This window comes from Schistocerca gregaria, chromosome 4, assembly GCF_023897955.1.
Source record: "Schistocerca gregaria isolate iqSchGreg1 chromosome 4, iqSchGreg1.2, whole genome shotgun sequence".
NCBI classification, from domain to species: domain Eukaryota; kingdom Metazoa; phylum Arthropoda; class Insecta; order Orthoptera; family Acrididae; genus Schistocerca; species Schistocerca gregaria.
In genome coordinates, this window is record NC_064923.1 from 443,530,733 (window position 1) to 443,544,315 (window position 13,583).

Consider the following 13,583-nt stretch of genomic DNA (forward strand, 5'->3'; position numbering starts at 1 on the left):
GTCGATCTCATTTTTGAGACTTTGTATTCCTCTTTGCATGCTTCATTTACTGCATTTTTATATTTTCTCCTTTCATCAATTAAATTCTATATTTCTTCTGTTACCCAAGGGTTTCTACTAGCCCTTGTCTTTTTACCTGTTTTATCCTCTGTTGCCTTCACTACTTCATCCTCCAAAGCTACCCATTCTTCTTCTACTGTATTTCTTTCCCCCATTCCTGTCAATTGTTCCCTTATGCTCTCCCTTACACTCTGTACAACCTCTGGTCCTTTCAGTTTATCCAGGTCCCAGCTCCTTAAATTCCCACCTTTTTGCAGTTTCTTCAGTTTTAATCTACAGTTCATAACCAATAGATTTTGGTCAGAGTCCACATCTGCCCTTGGAAATGTTTTACAATTTAAAACCTGGTTCCTAAATCTCTGCCTTACCATTATATAATCTATCTGATACCTTTTAGTATCTCCAGGGTTCTTCCATATATACAACCTTCTTTCATGATTCTTAAACCAAATGTTAGTTATGATTAAGCTATGCTGTGCGCAAAATTCTACCAGGCGGCTTCCTCTTTCATTTCTTAGCCCCAATCCATGTTGACCTACTATGTTTCCTTCTCTCCCTTTTCCTACTCTCGAATTCCAGTCAGCCATGGCTATTAGGATCGGTGACGCGCTTGTGCTTCAGATTATTTACCAACAGAGTGTATGTCCTCATGCGTTTTTGATCATGGATAGAGACTTAATATGGATATATGAGTGGCTACATTTCGAACAAAGATCCACTTACGATGAAGAAAATTCTACGTCGGATGAATACTGCGAAAACTGTGCAAATGCTTCACCGCTATATATTTCTCAGGTTAGTCCACTTTTCTTAGTATTTCTTCTGTATCCTTCATCTCACAGAGGCGGCAGATTGTTCAACTGCGTAATTAGGTTCTACGAATCGATATAGAATTCAGTATTTATTCCTTACAAGTTGTGCTGTCAGTACCACAAATTCATAGACTCAACATTCGGCGAAAGTTCTTGTAGTGGAGAAAAATGTTATCTAACTGTGATAACCGCCTGCAAGACATGCTAACGGTATGTACCGTGCCACTGGTAATTATCTGATATCATCGTAAGATTTCTAGATCGTATGAGATACCCTCATCGACGACTTACGCAACCTGTACAGTAACATGTTTGGTGTTCTTGGCTCACGAAGATATATCCACTCAAAACAAAACTGAAGTGTTTAATATGATATGAAAATTTCATACGAAACGCTATTGCCACGAGGATACATGAATGTTCTCAAATATTGAATTCAGTTTCAAGTGCGGTATTACACAGAAGAGTGATCGATGGTGTTATGTAAAATGAACTGTTGCAGCTACATCGTATTCTAGCGTGAATTTCATCTCTAGAGGAATCAAGGCTCTCTGCAAAGGCTCGCAGGAGAGTCCGAGAATTACGAGATTGTTACGGTAAACCGGCATAAAGTGAAATTACAAAGTAAACCTGAGCAGGAGAAAAGTCAAGTAGGAACTCTGCTGCCATAGATATCGTTATTCTTAATGTTTCGGTCGTCATCCGCAAGGTTTAGTTTCGTGCAGCTCTCCATTCCTGCCGCCTGCTCGTCATCGTCCCTTCTTCAAAATAGTTGATGCGCCAACATCCTCTACGATCTGCAATCCATAATAATAATTAAGAGTGAGATTTTCACTCTGCAACGGAGTGTGCGCTGATATGAAACTTCCTGGCAGATTATAACTGTGTACTGGACCGAGATTCGAACTCGGGACCTTTGACCTATCGCCGGTAAGTGCTCTATCATCTGAGCTACCCAAGCACGACTCACGCCCCCTCCTCACAGCTTTACTTCTGCCAGTACCTCGTCTCCTACCTTCCAAAGTTCACAGAAGCTCTTCTGCGAACCTTGGAGAACTAGCACTCCTGGAAGAAAGGATATTGCGGAGACATGGCTTAGCCACAGCCTGGAGGATGTTTCCAGAATGAGATTTTCTCTTTGCAGCGGAGTGTGCGCTGAATTGAAACGTCCTGGCAGATTAAAACTGTAAAATTAAGCTTGCGCCTGCGATTTTTTCGTTTCTGCATACCTCCTTCCATGAACCATGGACCTTGTCGATGGTGGGGAGGCTCGCGTGCCTCAACTATACAGATAGCCGTACCGTAGGTGCAACCACAACGGAGGGGTATCTGTTGAGGGGCCAGACAACGTGTGGTTCCTGAAGAGGGGCAGCAGCCTTTTCAGTAGTTGCATGGGCAACAGTCTGGATGATTGACTGATCTGGCCTTGTAACAATAACCAAAACGGCCTTGCTGTGCTGGTACTGCGAACGGCTGAAAGCAAGGGGAAACTACGGCCGTAATTTTTCCCGAGGACATGCAGCTTTACTGTATGATTAAATGATGATGGCGTCCTCTTGGGTAAAATATTCCGGAGGTAAAATAGTCCCCCATTCGGATCTCCGGGCGGGGACTACTCAAGAGGATGTCGTTATCAGGAGAAAGAAAACTGGCGTTCTACGGATCGGAGCGTGGAATATCAGATCCCTTAATCGGGCAGGTAGGTTAGAAAATTTAAAAATGGAAATGGATAGATTAAAGTTAGATACAGTGGGAATTAGTGAAGTTCGGTGGCAGGAGAAACAAGACTTTTGTTCAGGTGAATACAGGGTTATAAATACAAAATCAAATAGGGGTAATGCAGGTGTAGGTTTAATAATGAATAAAAAAATAGGAGTACGGGTAAGCTACTACAAACAGCATAGTGAACGCATTATTGTGGCCAAGGTAGACACGAAGCCCACACGTACTGCAGTAGTACAAGTTTATATGCCAACTAGCTCTGCAGATGACGAAGAAATTGAAGAAATGTATGATGAAATAAAAGAAATCATTCAGGTAGTGAAGGTAGACGACAATTTAATAGTCATGGGTGACTGGAATTCGACAGTAGGAAAAGGGAGAGAAGGAAACATAGTAGGTGAATATGGATTGGGGCTAAGAAATGAAAGAGGAAGCCGCCTGGTAGAATTTTGCACAGAGCATAACTTAATCATAGCTAACACTTGGTTCAAGAATCATAAAAGAAGGTTGTATACATGGAAGAATCCTGGAGATATCAGAAGGTATCAGATAGATTATATAATGGTAAGACAGAGATTTAGGAACTAGGTTTCAAATTGTAGGATATTTCTAGGGGCAGATGTGGACTCTGACCACAATCTATTGGTTATGAACTGTAGATTAGAACTGAAGAAACTGCAAAAAGGTGGGAATTTAAGGATGTGGGACCTGCATAAACTGAAAAAATCAGAGATTGTAGAGAGTTTCAGGGAGAACATAAGGGAACAATTAGAAGCAATGAGGGAAAGAAATACAGTAGAAGACGAATTGGTAGCTCTGAGGGATGAAGTAGTGAAGGCAGGAGAAGATCAAGTAGGTAAAAAGACAAAGGCTAGTACAAATCCTTGGGTAACAGAACAAATATAGAATTTAATTGATGAAAGGAGAAAATATAAAAATGCAGTAAATGAAGCAGGCAAAAAGGAATACAAAGTCTCAAAAATGAGATCGACAGGAACTGCAAAATGTCTAAGCAGGTTGGGCTAGAGGACAAATGTAAAGATGTAGAGGCTTATCTCACTAGGGGTAAGATAGATACAGCCTACAGGAAAATTAAAGAGACCTTTGGAGAAAAGAGAGCCACTTGTATGAATATCAAGAGCTCAGATGGAAACCAAGTTCTAAGCAAAGAGGGGAAAGCAGAAAGGTGGAAGGAGTATATAGAGGGTCTATACAAGGGCGCTGTACTTGAGGACAATATTATGGAAATGGAAGAGGATGTAGATGAAGATGAAATGGGAGATGCGATACTGCCTGAAGAGTTTGACAGAGCACTGAATGACCTCAGTCGAAACAAAGCCCCGGGATTAGACAACATTCCATTAGAACTACTGACGGCCTAGGGAGAGCCAGTCCTGACAAAACTCTACCATCTGGTGAGCAAGATGTATGAGACAGGCGAAATACCATCAGACTTCAAGAAGAATATAATAATTCCAATCCCAAAGAAAGCATGTGTTGACAGATGTGAAAAATACCGAACTATCACTTTAATAAGTCACAGCTGCAAAATACTAACGCGAATTCTTTACAGACGAATGGAAAAACTGATAGATGCCGACCTCGGGGAAGATCAGTTTGTTTTCCGTAGAAATGTTGGAACACGTGAGGCAATACTGACCCTACGACTTATCTCAGAAGAAAGATTAAGGAAAGGCAAACCTACGTTTATAGCGTTTGTAGACTTACAGAATGCTTTTGACAAGATTGATTGGAATTCTTTCAAATTCTGAAGGTGGCAGGGGTAAAATACAGGGAGTGAAAGGCTATTTACAATTTGTACAGAAAGCAGATGGCAGTTATAAGTGTGGTGGGGTATGAAAGGGAAGCAGTGGTTGGGAAGGGAGTGAGACAGTGTTGTAGCCTATCCCCGATGTTATTCAATCTGTATATTGAACAAGCAGTAAAGGAAACAAAAGAAAAATTTGGAGTAGATATTAAAATCCAGGGAGAAGAAATAAAAACTTTGAGGTTCGCCGATGACATTGTAATTCTGTCAGAGACAGCAAAGGACTTGGAAGTACAGTTGAACGGTATGGACAGTGTCTTGAAAGGAGGATATAAGATGAACATCAAGAAAAGCAAAACAAGGATAATGGAACGTAGTCGAATTAAGTCGGGTGATGCTGAGGGAATTAGATTAAGAAATGAGACACTTAAAGTAGTAAAGGAGTTTTGCTACTGGGGAGCAAAATAGCTGATGATGGTCGAAGTAGAGAGGATATAAAATGTAGACTGGCGATGGCAATTAAAGTTTTTCTGAAGAAGAGAAATTTGTTAACATCGAGTATAGATTTAAGTGTCAGGAAGACGTTTTTGAAAGTATTTGTATGGAGTGTAGGCGTGTATGGAAGTGAATCATGGACAATAAATAGTTCGGACAAGAAGAGAATAGAAGCTTTCGAAATGTGGTGACACAGAAGAATGTTGAAGATTAGGTGGGTAGATCACGTAACTAATGAGGAGGTATTGAATAGGATTGGGGAGAAGAGAAGTTTGTCGCATAACTTGACTAGAAGAAGGGATCGGTTGGTAGGACATGTCCTGAGGCATCAAGGGATCACAAATGTAGCATTGGAGGGCAGCGTGGAGGGTAAAAATCGTAGAGGATGACCAAGAGATGAATACACTAAGCAGATTCAATTCAGAAGGATGTAGGTTGCAGTAGGTATGGAAGATGAAGCAGCTTGCAGAGGATAGATTAGCATGGAGAGCTGCATCAAACCAGTCTCAGGACTGTAGACCACAACAACAACAACAACAAACATACCTTCCATTACAGTTTTCACCAGTCGATGTTGTAAGATGTGCTCACTCATTCCATCTCAGTGGTAGACACTAGATTGGTTTCGGGAGGACGGGGGTTGACCATCCACAGTCAAGTTGTCGTGGATTCCCTAAATCGCTTGAGGAGTACCCAGATGATTACCTTGGTAACGACACAACCGAATTCCTTTCCCTATCCTAACCAACTACTACGTATCTAATGACCTTGACGTCGAGGACAGGTTGAACTATAATGTTCGTCCTCCCTTTTCTTCCATTAAATCTGGATATAATATTTACCTAGCGCATGAACTATTGTATATGATAATTTTATTTCAAATTGTCCGAGGCCGAAACTCTTATATACTTGAGATTTGTCAGTGATTCCAGTGACTGACTGCTGATGGCGTGGTCAAACAATAGCGAAAATATTCTTCTCTTTAGCGCATTACACTTAATTTATTAACGTTTTGAGTCACTAGCCAAACTTTGCATCGGGCAGGGATCATCTTGAAGACTCTCAGCATTTCATAAAAAGTTTCTAAGAACGTCATTACCCTGTATATAACGACGTCGTCTGTGAATGGCTTCTTATAAGAATGCCACCTTCGCTTCTGACGATGTCACCTCATTTCGAACAACGATTCTCACTCTAAGAAGCCTCGACTAAGTGATTGATGAGAGTAGCTGAGTCGATAGAAATCGAATATCTCGGAGCGATGTTGACGCATTCTTTGTTTCATCCAACTTCAGATGCCAGAAAATATCGTGTTTAAAGAATTTAACATATTAATACACTGAAGCGTCAAAGGAACATATAAGCCTGCAGACTGAAATTCAAACACATGTAAACATACAGAATACGTCGCTGCGGTCGGCAATGCCTATATACAACAAGTGTCTGTCGCAGTTGTTTGATCAGTTACTGCTGGTATAATGGCAGGTTATCAAGATTTACGTGAGTTTGAACGTGGTGTCATAGTTGGCGCACGAGCGACGGAACACGGGAACTCCGATGTAGCGATGAATTGGAGATTTACCTGTACGACCATTTCACGAGTGTACTGTGGATATCAGGAATCCCGTAAAACAGCAAATCCCCGACACCACTGCGGCCAGAAAAAGATCCTGCAAGAACGGGACCAACGACGACTAAAGAGAAACTTTAATGTGACAGAAGTGCAACCCTTGCGCAGACTGCTACATATTTCAGTGCTGCGCCGTCAACAAGTGTCAGCGTGCGAACTATTGTACGAAACATCATCGATATCGGCTTTCGGAGCCGAAGGCCCATTCTTATACCATTGATGAGTGCACGACACAAAGCTTTACGCTTCGCCTGGGGCCCGTCAACACCAACATTCGACAGTTGATGACTGGAAACATGGTGCCTGGTCGGACGAGCCTCGTATCAAATTGTATCGAACGGATGTACTTCCACGGGTGTGGAGACAACCTCATGAATCCATGGACACTGCACATCAGCAGGGGACTGTTCAAACCGGTGGAGGCTTTGTAATGGTGTGGGCCGTGTTAAGTTGGAGTGATATGAACCCCTGATACTTCTAGATGCACCTCTGACAGGTGACGCGTACGTAATCATCCTGTCTGATCACGTGCATCCATTGTGGGCCGGGAAGCCCCAAGGGGGGAGGTTCGGTCGTCTTCTTTCAGTCGATCCACATTGGGCGACTTGTGTGCCGGTGATGAGGATGACATGATGATGAGGACAACACAATACCCAGTCCACGAGAGGACGTCCACGGCCGGGAATCGAACCCGGGCCCGCTGCATGGGAGGCAAGCACGGTACCATCCAGCTAAGCAGACGGACGTCTTGCACGATATCTCAATACAACAAAAGTACAACCCCCCCACCCACGTTCCACAACTGCTCAAACCCATCGAAAGAGCTCCTGGAACAAGGTAGCAGCGAAAAGGTTGCGGCTGTGTCAAGCCAATCCAGATGACTTCTTTAGCCGGCTAATCACCATGGCTGAGTGCTGGCTGTGTTATCATCACACTGGCACAAAGGAGCGCAGCAAACAGGGGCAACATGTAGATTTACCACCACCGATAAAGTTGGAGAGTCGACCGTGTACAAACAAGGTAAAGCTGATAGTTTTTGGGACTGCCAAGATTGGTTAGTTAGTTAGATATTCCAAAGATCTTTTTTTGTTGTTGGTGGTGGTGTTTTACAGGCTACCAGTTTTTAAACAGAAATTCGTGTGGACTAGGAGTTGTGCGCAATAAACGATTTTAGATTAGATTTAAAACTTGTTTTGTCACCATTCAGACATTTTCTGTTATTTGGCAAATGATCAAAAATTGTTGTTGCTGCATATTGAAATCTTATCCGAGCCATTGACAGCTTTAATAATGTATAATAAAGATCATTCTTTCTCTGGTGTTATAGGTGTCGACATAATTATTCTTCTCAAACTATGATGGACTATTTATGTCGGATTCCATTAGCGGATACGGTACTAAGACAATTCCCATATTTCCCAGTCGCACCTTGATTTTGACGAGGATATTGATTTTGACGAGTATATTATAACAACCTTCATAAGACTGTTTCGAGCTTAATTGCTTATTACATTTCAGCGATTGTTACCTCTTCGCGTCACTACCCCTTGGGAGGACACGCACTGTTGTCTACTGAGTAACAGTTTCAGCGACGAGGAAAGAGTCGATAACGACGAAGTTTATCGATTCAGCCACTCATATCAGACACAGTGTCTACCTAGAACTCGCGTACAGTACTTCCTGTCTGCTAGGAAATCTTCGGTTCATTCTCATATCTGTTTCGATATTCCGAACTGAGGTATTCTGCATATTAGCCGATAGTGCGGAACTTTAGCGGGGGCTTTCTATAATTTACCAAACACAACATGAATCTGAGTTCCTACTACTTGATAAATAACCACAGCCATGTAATAGCACACCTCGTAACGTATACTAAAGCACAAAGTTTTATTTCTGTACTATATTTTATTATATGCAGTTGGCCAATTCGACCACAGCCATTTTCAAGATATTCTAGAGAACGTATCAACATCACCATTTTATTTTTTGTCCATTGATACGACATTAGTTTGCCCTACGCCTTACGAGACCCTTCTAAATTCATAACCTATAAACTGACAAAAATTAACAGGAGCTATGAATGATAACGCCTTCAATCACAATTTCTTCCTATTTTATTGAATCACTCGATGCGTTTGGGATCCTGTGGGTACATTACCAGATGCAAATCGTTTCAATAATTTAATTACTTCTGCTCTTTAGTGAGGTGACACAAATTTTTAATTTATTTCATTACATACGAATAGCTTTTTCAATAGTGCACAAGTCCATTTTTGCTCATTCTGAGATACAGAGTCCTGAAGTTAAATGAGCGATGAAACATCTGCAGTTGAGATACCAGAAATATGCAAGTATATGTACTTGAATATTTCTGGTATCTCAACTTCAGATCTCAACTTCAGCACTCTGTATCTCAGAATGAACAAAAATGGCCTTTTACCACCATTGAAATAAGCCCTTCATATATCAGTTGATTTAAAATTCTGATGCCTGACACAATATAATACATTTCATATTTTGTCATCTCACATTGCATCTGTGAAGTGTTTTGAAATGTTCAAACAAGTGTGCGCCGTGAGTGATATGATGCGTGATTGAAGAATGGATAAATCAACTTTTGCTTGCATTGATGTGATAAAAAAATTCTTCTCTGTCTCATCATATTTTTCGTCATTTGATTCGCGAATTACGAAGCCTTTTGAAGATACAGAAATTTCGGAGTTTTAGTTTGAGAAGATTTCCATGAATATGTTCTTTGTTTTAGAATTTCTGTACTCTCGGTATTAATTATGAATGAATAAACGTTATATATTGTAATTTCAACGTAATACGAATAACCGTTAACTAATGTCTCGATTTTTGATAACTAATGATTTACTTGTGTAACATTTACTAGATTAAGTTTCTGCTTGTTTTTCGTAATTTTTGTTTGAGGCATTAGTTGGGCTTAGTGAGGTGTTGTGGAAGCGGCGACAGATGCTCTGGTGTCAGTGCGGGTTTAACAGAGGCCCCAGTGCCTTACATGTTTCCACGGAATACATCATAGACCCTCCTCGGAAGAATGTTAATATTTTGTATATAAAAAAAGGAATGTAATTCAGCCAGGAGAGAAAGTCGTCTGAAAAACTTGTAAGTTGAAAAGGGTCTTTGTATCTGAATGCGGCGATAGATGTGTTTGTTATATTGAAGTCCTCGGTTCTCATTGAAGTAAACTCGAGTAACATACGTGCGTCTGCACCTAGAAGAATAAAGTAGCCTACACGAGTGTTCTGCAACACCAGAAGACAATTTTATGCGACTTAACATCTAACGTCCTCACAAAAGCAACTTACATTTCGCATCATCTCACCCAAGAACAAAAGTGTATGATGTATTCAAACGATTTGCACCTGATGACGAACTCGTAGGGTACGGAATGCATCGTGTGAGTCAACAAAAGACTGAAAAATTGAGGCGTTGAGATCAAAAAGGGAAGTTTGTCATCATTTTTGGGGTACGTGAGTTATTACTGTAGTTGTTATTTTTACACGACACATCATCTCTTAGTTCTAAAATGGGACTTGGTCAGTGATTTTTTTCCCTGTCTAAACCAGTATTGAAATTTCATTTCGTGCAGAAAGAGAACTTGTCACAGAGAAAAGTTTCTCTATCGCATGAAAGAACTTGTGGCGTGATGCAGCGGGATGCAGTAACCAAAATATGAGTACACTGTTCTGTCAAAATGCGTCTCTGCTTCACCCAATAGCAGTGATATGGTGAAATATTAATTTCCTCTGTTTAAGACCGGGATAGTCACTCATTTTTATAACGTGCCGAAAGGACACATTTACATAATTCCTCTGAAATCTGAGAAACTACGCGATGTTTGGCGCATGATTGATGTTATCCCTTTGCAGTTTTGTGTTTTAATAATACTTCAAAGAAATGTGCCAATTAATAAATTGACTGTGGCAGGCAATGAATCTGGAAATCAAGACTGCGAAAAGAGTGACAAGTGTATGAACGTATGCGTCTGTCAAAATAAACAGGGTTGTTTAATTAATAAAAAATGTGGAATTATCTCTCCCATGTTACAAGCGAAGGCACTAAAAAGCACATTGTCTTCAATTGTATTGTCTATTTTAAAATGCATTGTTTAGTTATGAATGTTTATACAAGTAATAGGAATTCGTATGAACAAGTTAAAATGGTTTAAAAGAATATTTTGCTTGAAAATATACATTTTTTAGTCATACGATATTTATGATAAAACGTGTGTAGTTTAAATCAAAAAGGAGATATGTCAGTCATTTTATATTACAATTTTCTATTATTTTTAATTAGTCTATGGTTACAGATTATGGTGTAAGACTGTGTTCTTCCTGATGAGCATGTGGAAATAACTACAAGGTTTGGGAATAATACTATTCAAGAGTATACCTTTTTTCTTATATCTCAAAACTACTGTTGAGTGACATGTCCCTCTTTAGATATAAACGTCTCAATTGCGACTGAAGGCATTATTAATCTTACATACTTCTTCTCATTTTTTTATGCAGTCACATCCGCAACTGCCAAATATGGTTTAACTAGAATATCAAAAATTAAAATGATGACGTTTATGTTTTAAAAGGTTATTTCTGGTGTCTTCTAGGATAGCTTTAAAATCGTCATGTATTCGAAACTGGCCAATAGCAGAGAATAATATAAATCACATAAATACAGCCTCTGCCGAATATTGACTTACTTTACCCTGTTTATGAAGACTGTGGACCCAACGTGAAGGCCGGCCGGTGTGGCCGTGCGGTTCTAGGCGCTTCAGTCTGGAACCGCGTGACCGCTACGGTCGCAGGTTCGAATTCTGCCTGGGGCATGGATGTGTGTAATGTCCTTAGGTTAGTTAGGTTTAAGTAGTTCTAAGTTCTAGGGGACTGATGACCACAGATGTTAAGTGCCATAGTGCTCAAAGCCATTTGAATCAACGTGAAGGAAGCTGTTGGTCACATGGGGTCCTCTGATTTCAGGTTTGGTACGCGTTTCAGACAACGGGACACGACGCGCCTTCTCCCATCCGCGGCCTGTACTAGTAGAGTCAAAACGCCGGCCTCCACCGTCCCTGACATCACGACGGTGACGTGCCCGCAGAGTGACGGCTGCGACCCAGCCTGTGTGCCGACTCCCTCTTTTGGTGCTCGCAGCCTCGACTGAACGCGGGCGGGAGGGGAACCGGCGGTCGCGATTGGCCGCCGCGGGCCTTACTCGCTGGCTGCGCCGCGACGGCCTGTCGCCGGCACACTCTACAAGAAGATGCCGCGCGGCTAAGGCGACGCTAGTTCACACACGACAGCTCTCTACACCGCTCGCTTCCCGCGATGACGATCACGAAGAAGGACTCGGCTTCCAAGGGGAAGTCGAAGGCAACGATAACGAAAACGAGCAAAGAGATCGCCTCCACATCGACCAAGATCGCCGAGACGAAGAAGCAGGCCTTCACGACCGTGGTGAAGTCCTCCTCTTCGTCCTCCGTCTCCAGATCCAAGCACCTCTCGTCGACGAGCGGCAGCTCCACGACGGTACAGAAGTCCTCCAGCGGCGGAAATGCGATCGAGTCGGCGGTCAACGGGACGGTGCTGGTGGCCAACGGAAATGTCTCCTCCGAGCTGGCTCTGGCCTCGGGCTCCTCGACCAGCGAAGTCGTCGAATCAGTCAGCGAGTCCAAGCAAGTCAGCCAATCCAGCAGCAAGAAAGAGTCGTTTTCCAGCAGCTCGAGGACTGTGGTCATGGACAGCAGCGGAAATGTCATCTCCGTCATAGAGGAATCCGACGGCGGTTCGACCCGCCAGGGTGACAGGCAAAAAGCTCTGTCCCAAGCGACGAAACAGCTCAAAGATGGCGAGAGGATAGTTGTAATTGGCGGATCGACCACGGAACAACTCGTGCAGACTGGTGGCGAACAGATAGTCTCCGAAGTGATCCAACAGTCGTCGAGTTCGCACGTGGCGTCCAGCAAATCGTCCACAGTCGTCGAGGAAGTGTCCTCCTCGACAGTCATTGAAGGACGCCAAAGTAGTGTTTCAGAAGAGTCTTTCACAGGCCGACAGATCACTGGCCAAACTATTGCCTCAGAACAAATACAGCAGTCAATGTCTACGTCGAAACAAGAATCGTCCTCCGTCAGTCAGTCCTCGAGCGTCCAGAATGTGTCCTCCAGCAGTGACGTGCGAGACGGACGCTCTCAGATGATACTGGACAGTTCTGCATTACAAAGCGGCCGTCAGATCGCATTATCCGATCGCGGTCGTTCCGATATTATCCAGCACTCGTCATCGACATCCTCCGTCAGCAAGCAGTCGTCAGCTGTGGAGATGTCCTCCAGCACCAGTGTGCTGCAAGAAGGCCGTGAACAAATATCGGTCAGTGAATCGTGTGTGCGCGATGGCAAGCAAATGACGTCTGTATCGGATACGGTACAGCAACAGACCAAGTCTTCCAGCAGCATTCAGCAGTCGTCAGTAGTGGAAGATGTGTCCGTGAGCACCAGTGTCCAGGAGAGCATTGGGCGCACGACAGCTTCGGAGGTGACGAGCACACAACAGGTGGTGGCCGGCGAGACACGCGTCGTGCAAGAAGCGTTGAGCCAGCAACAGCTCAGTTCCACCGTCAAAGAGGCAACCACCAGTAGCAGCACCTCCAGCCGAACACAGACGCACAAGGAGGTTTCCGAAAAGAAGACGCTCGCCGTCAAGGATAAAAAGACTGAGGCCTGGATCAACCCGTGCAAGGAGCAGTGCATCTGCGAGATCTGCACATGCGGGTGAGTACTGCCGCAAGTGAATCTATCAGTTATGATTGACCTGTTGTTGTTACGAGAATTTAGATTTAAAACGATAAGTTACTCCCAGATGGCAAATCGACTCTGCCCTCCTACATCGCTATTTACTTTTCCTCACTGTCACACACCTTGAAATTCGGAGAGCAGCTGCAACATTTTTCAGAACAGCACTTATTTATATACTTCAACTTCTCGGCTAATCTCTCTAAATAGCTTTCTCTTCTGTTGCAGATGTGACATTTCTTACTACTCTTTTACAGTAATGCTGCAAGTTTCTCTTTCTCA

The 13,583-nt window shown here is 42.7% G+C and overlaps 1 protein-coding gene across 7 annotated transcripts in view; it reads left to right on the plus strand.

Moving 5' to 3' along the window:
* The window catches only part of LOC126267586 (titin homolog), a 383,918-nt gene that overhangs the window by 96,252 nt on the left and 274,083 nt on the right, over window positions 1-13,583 (plus strand). For 6 of the 7 annotated variants that reach the window (XM_049972881.1, XM_049972884.1, XM_049972880.1 and 3 more), the window contains exon 1: window positions 11,756-13,280. In XM_049972881.1, coding sequence (XP_049828838.1) covers window positions 11,839-13,280 — 1,442 coding nt within the window. In that variant the 5' untranslated portion in view covers window positions 11,756-11,838. Of the gene's footprint in view, window positions 1-11,490; window positions 13,281-13,583 lie in introns of those variants that run through there. The other variant, XM_049972879.1, reaches the window with a different exon arrangement.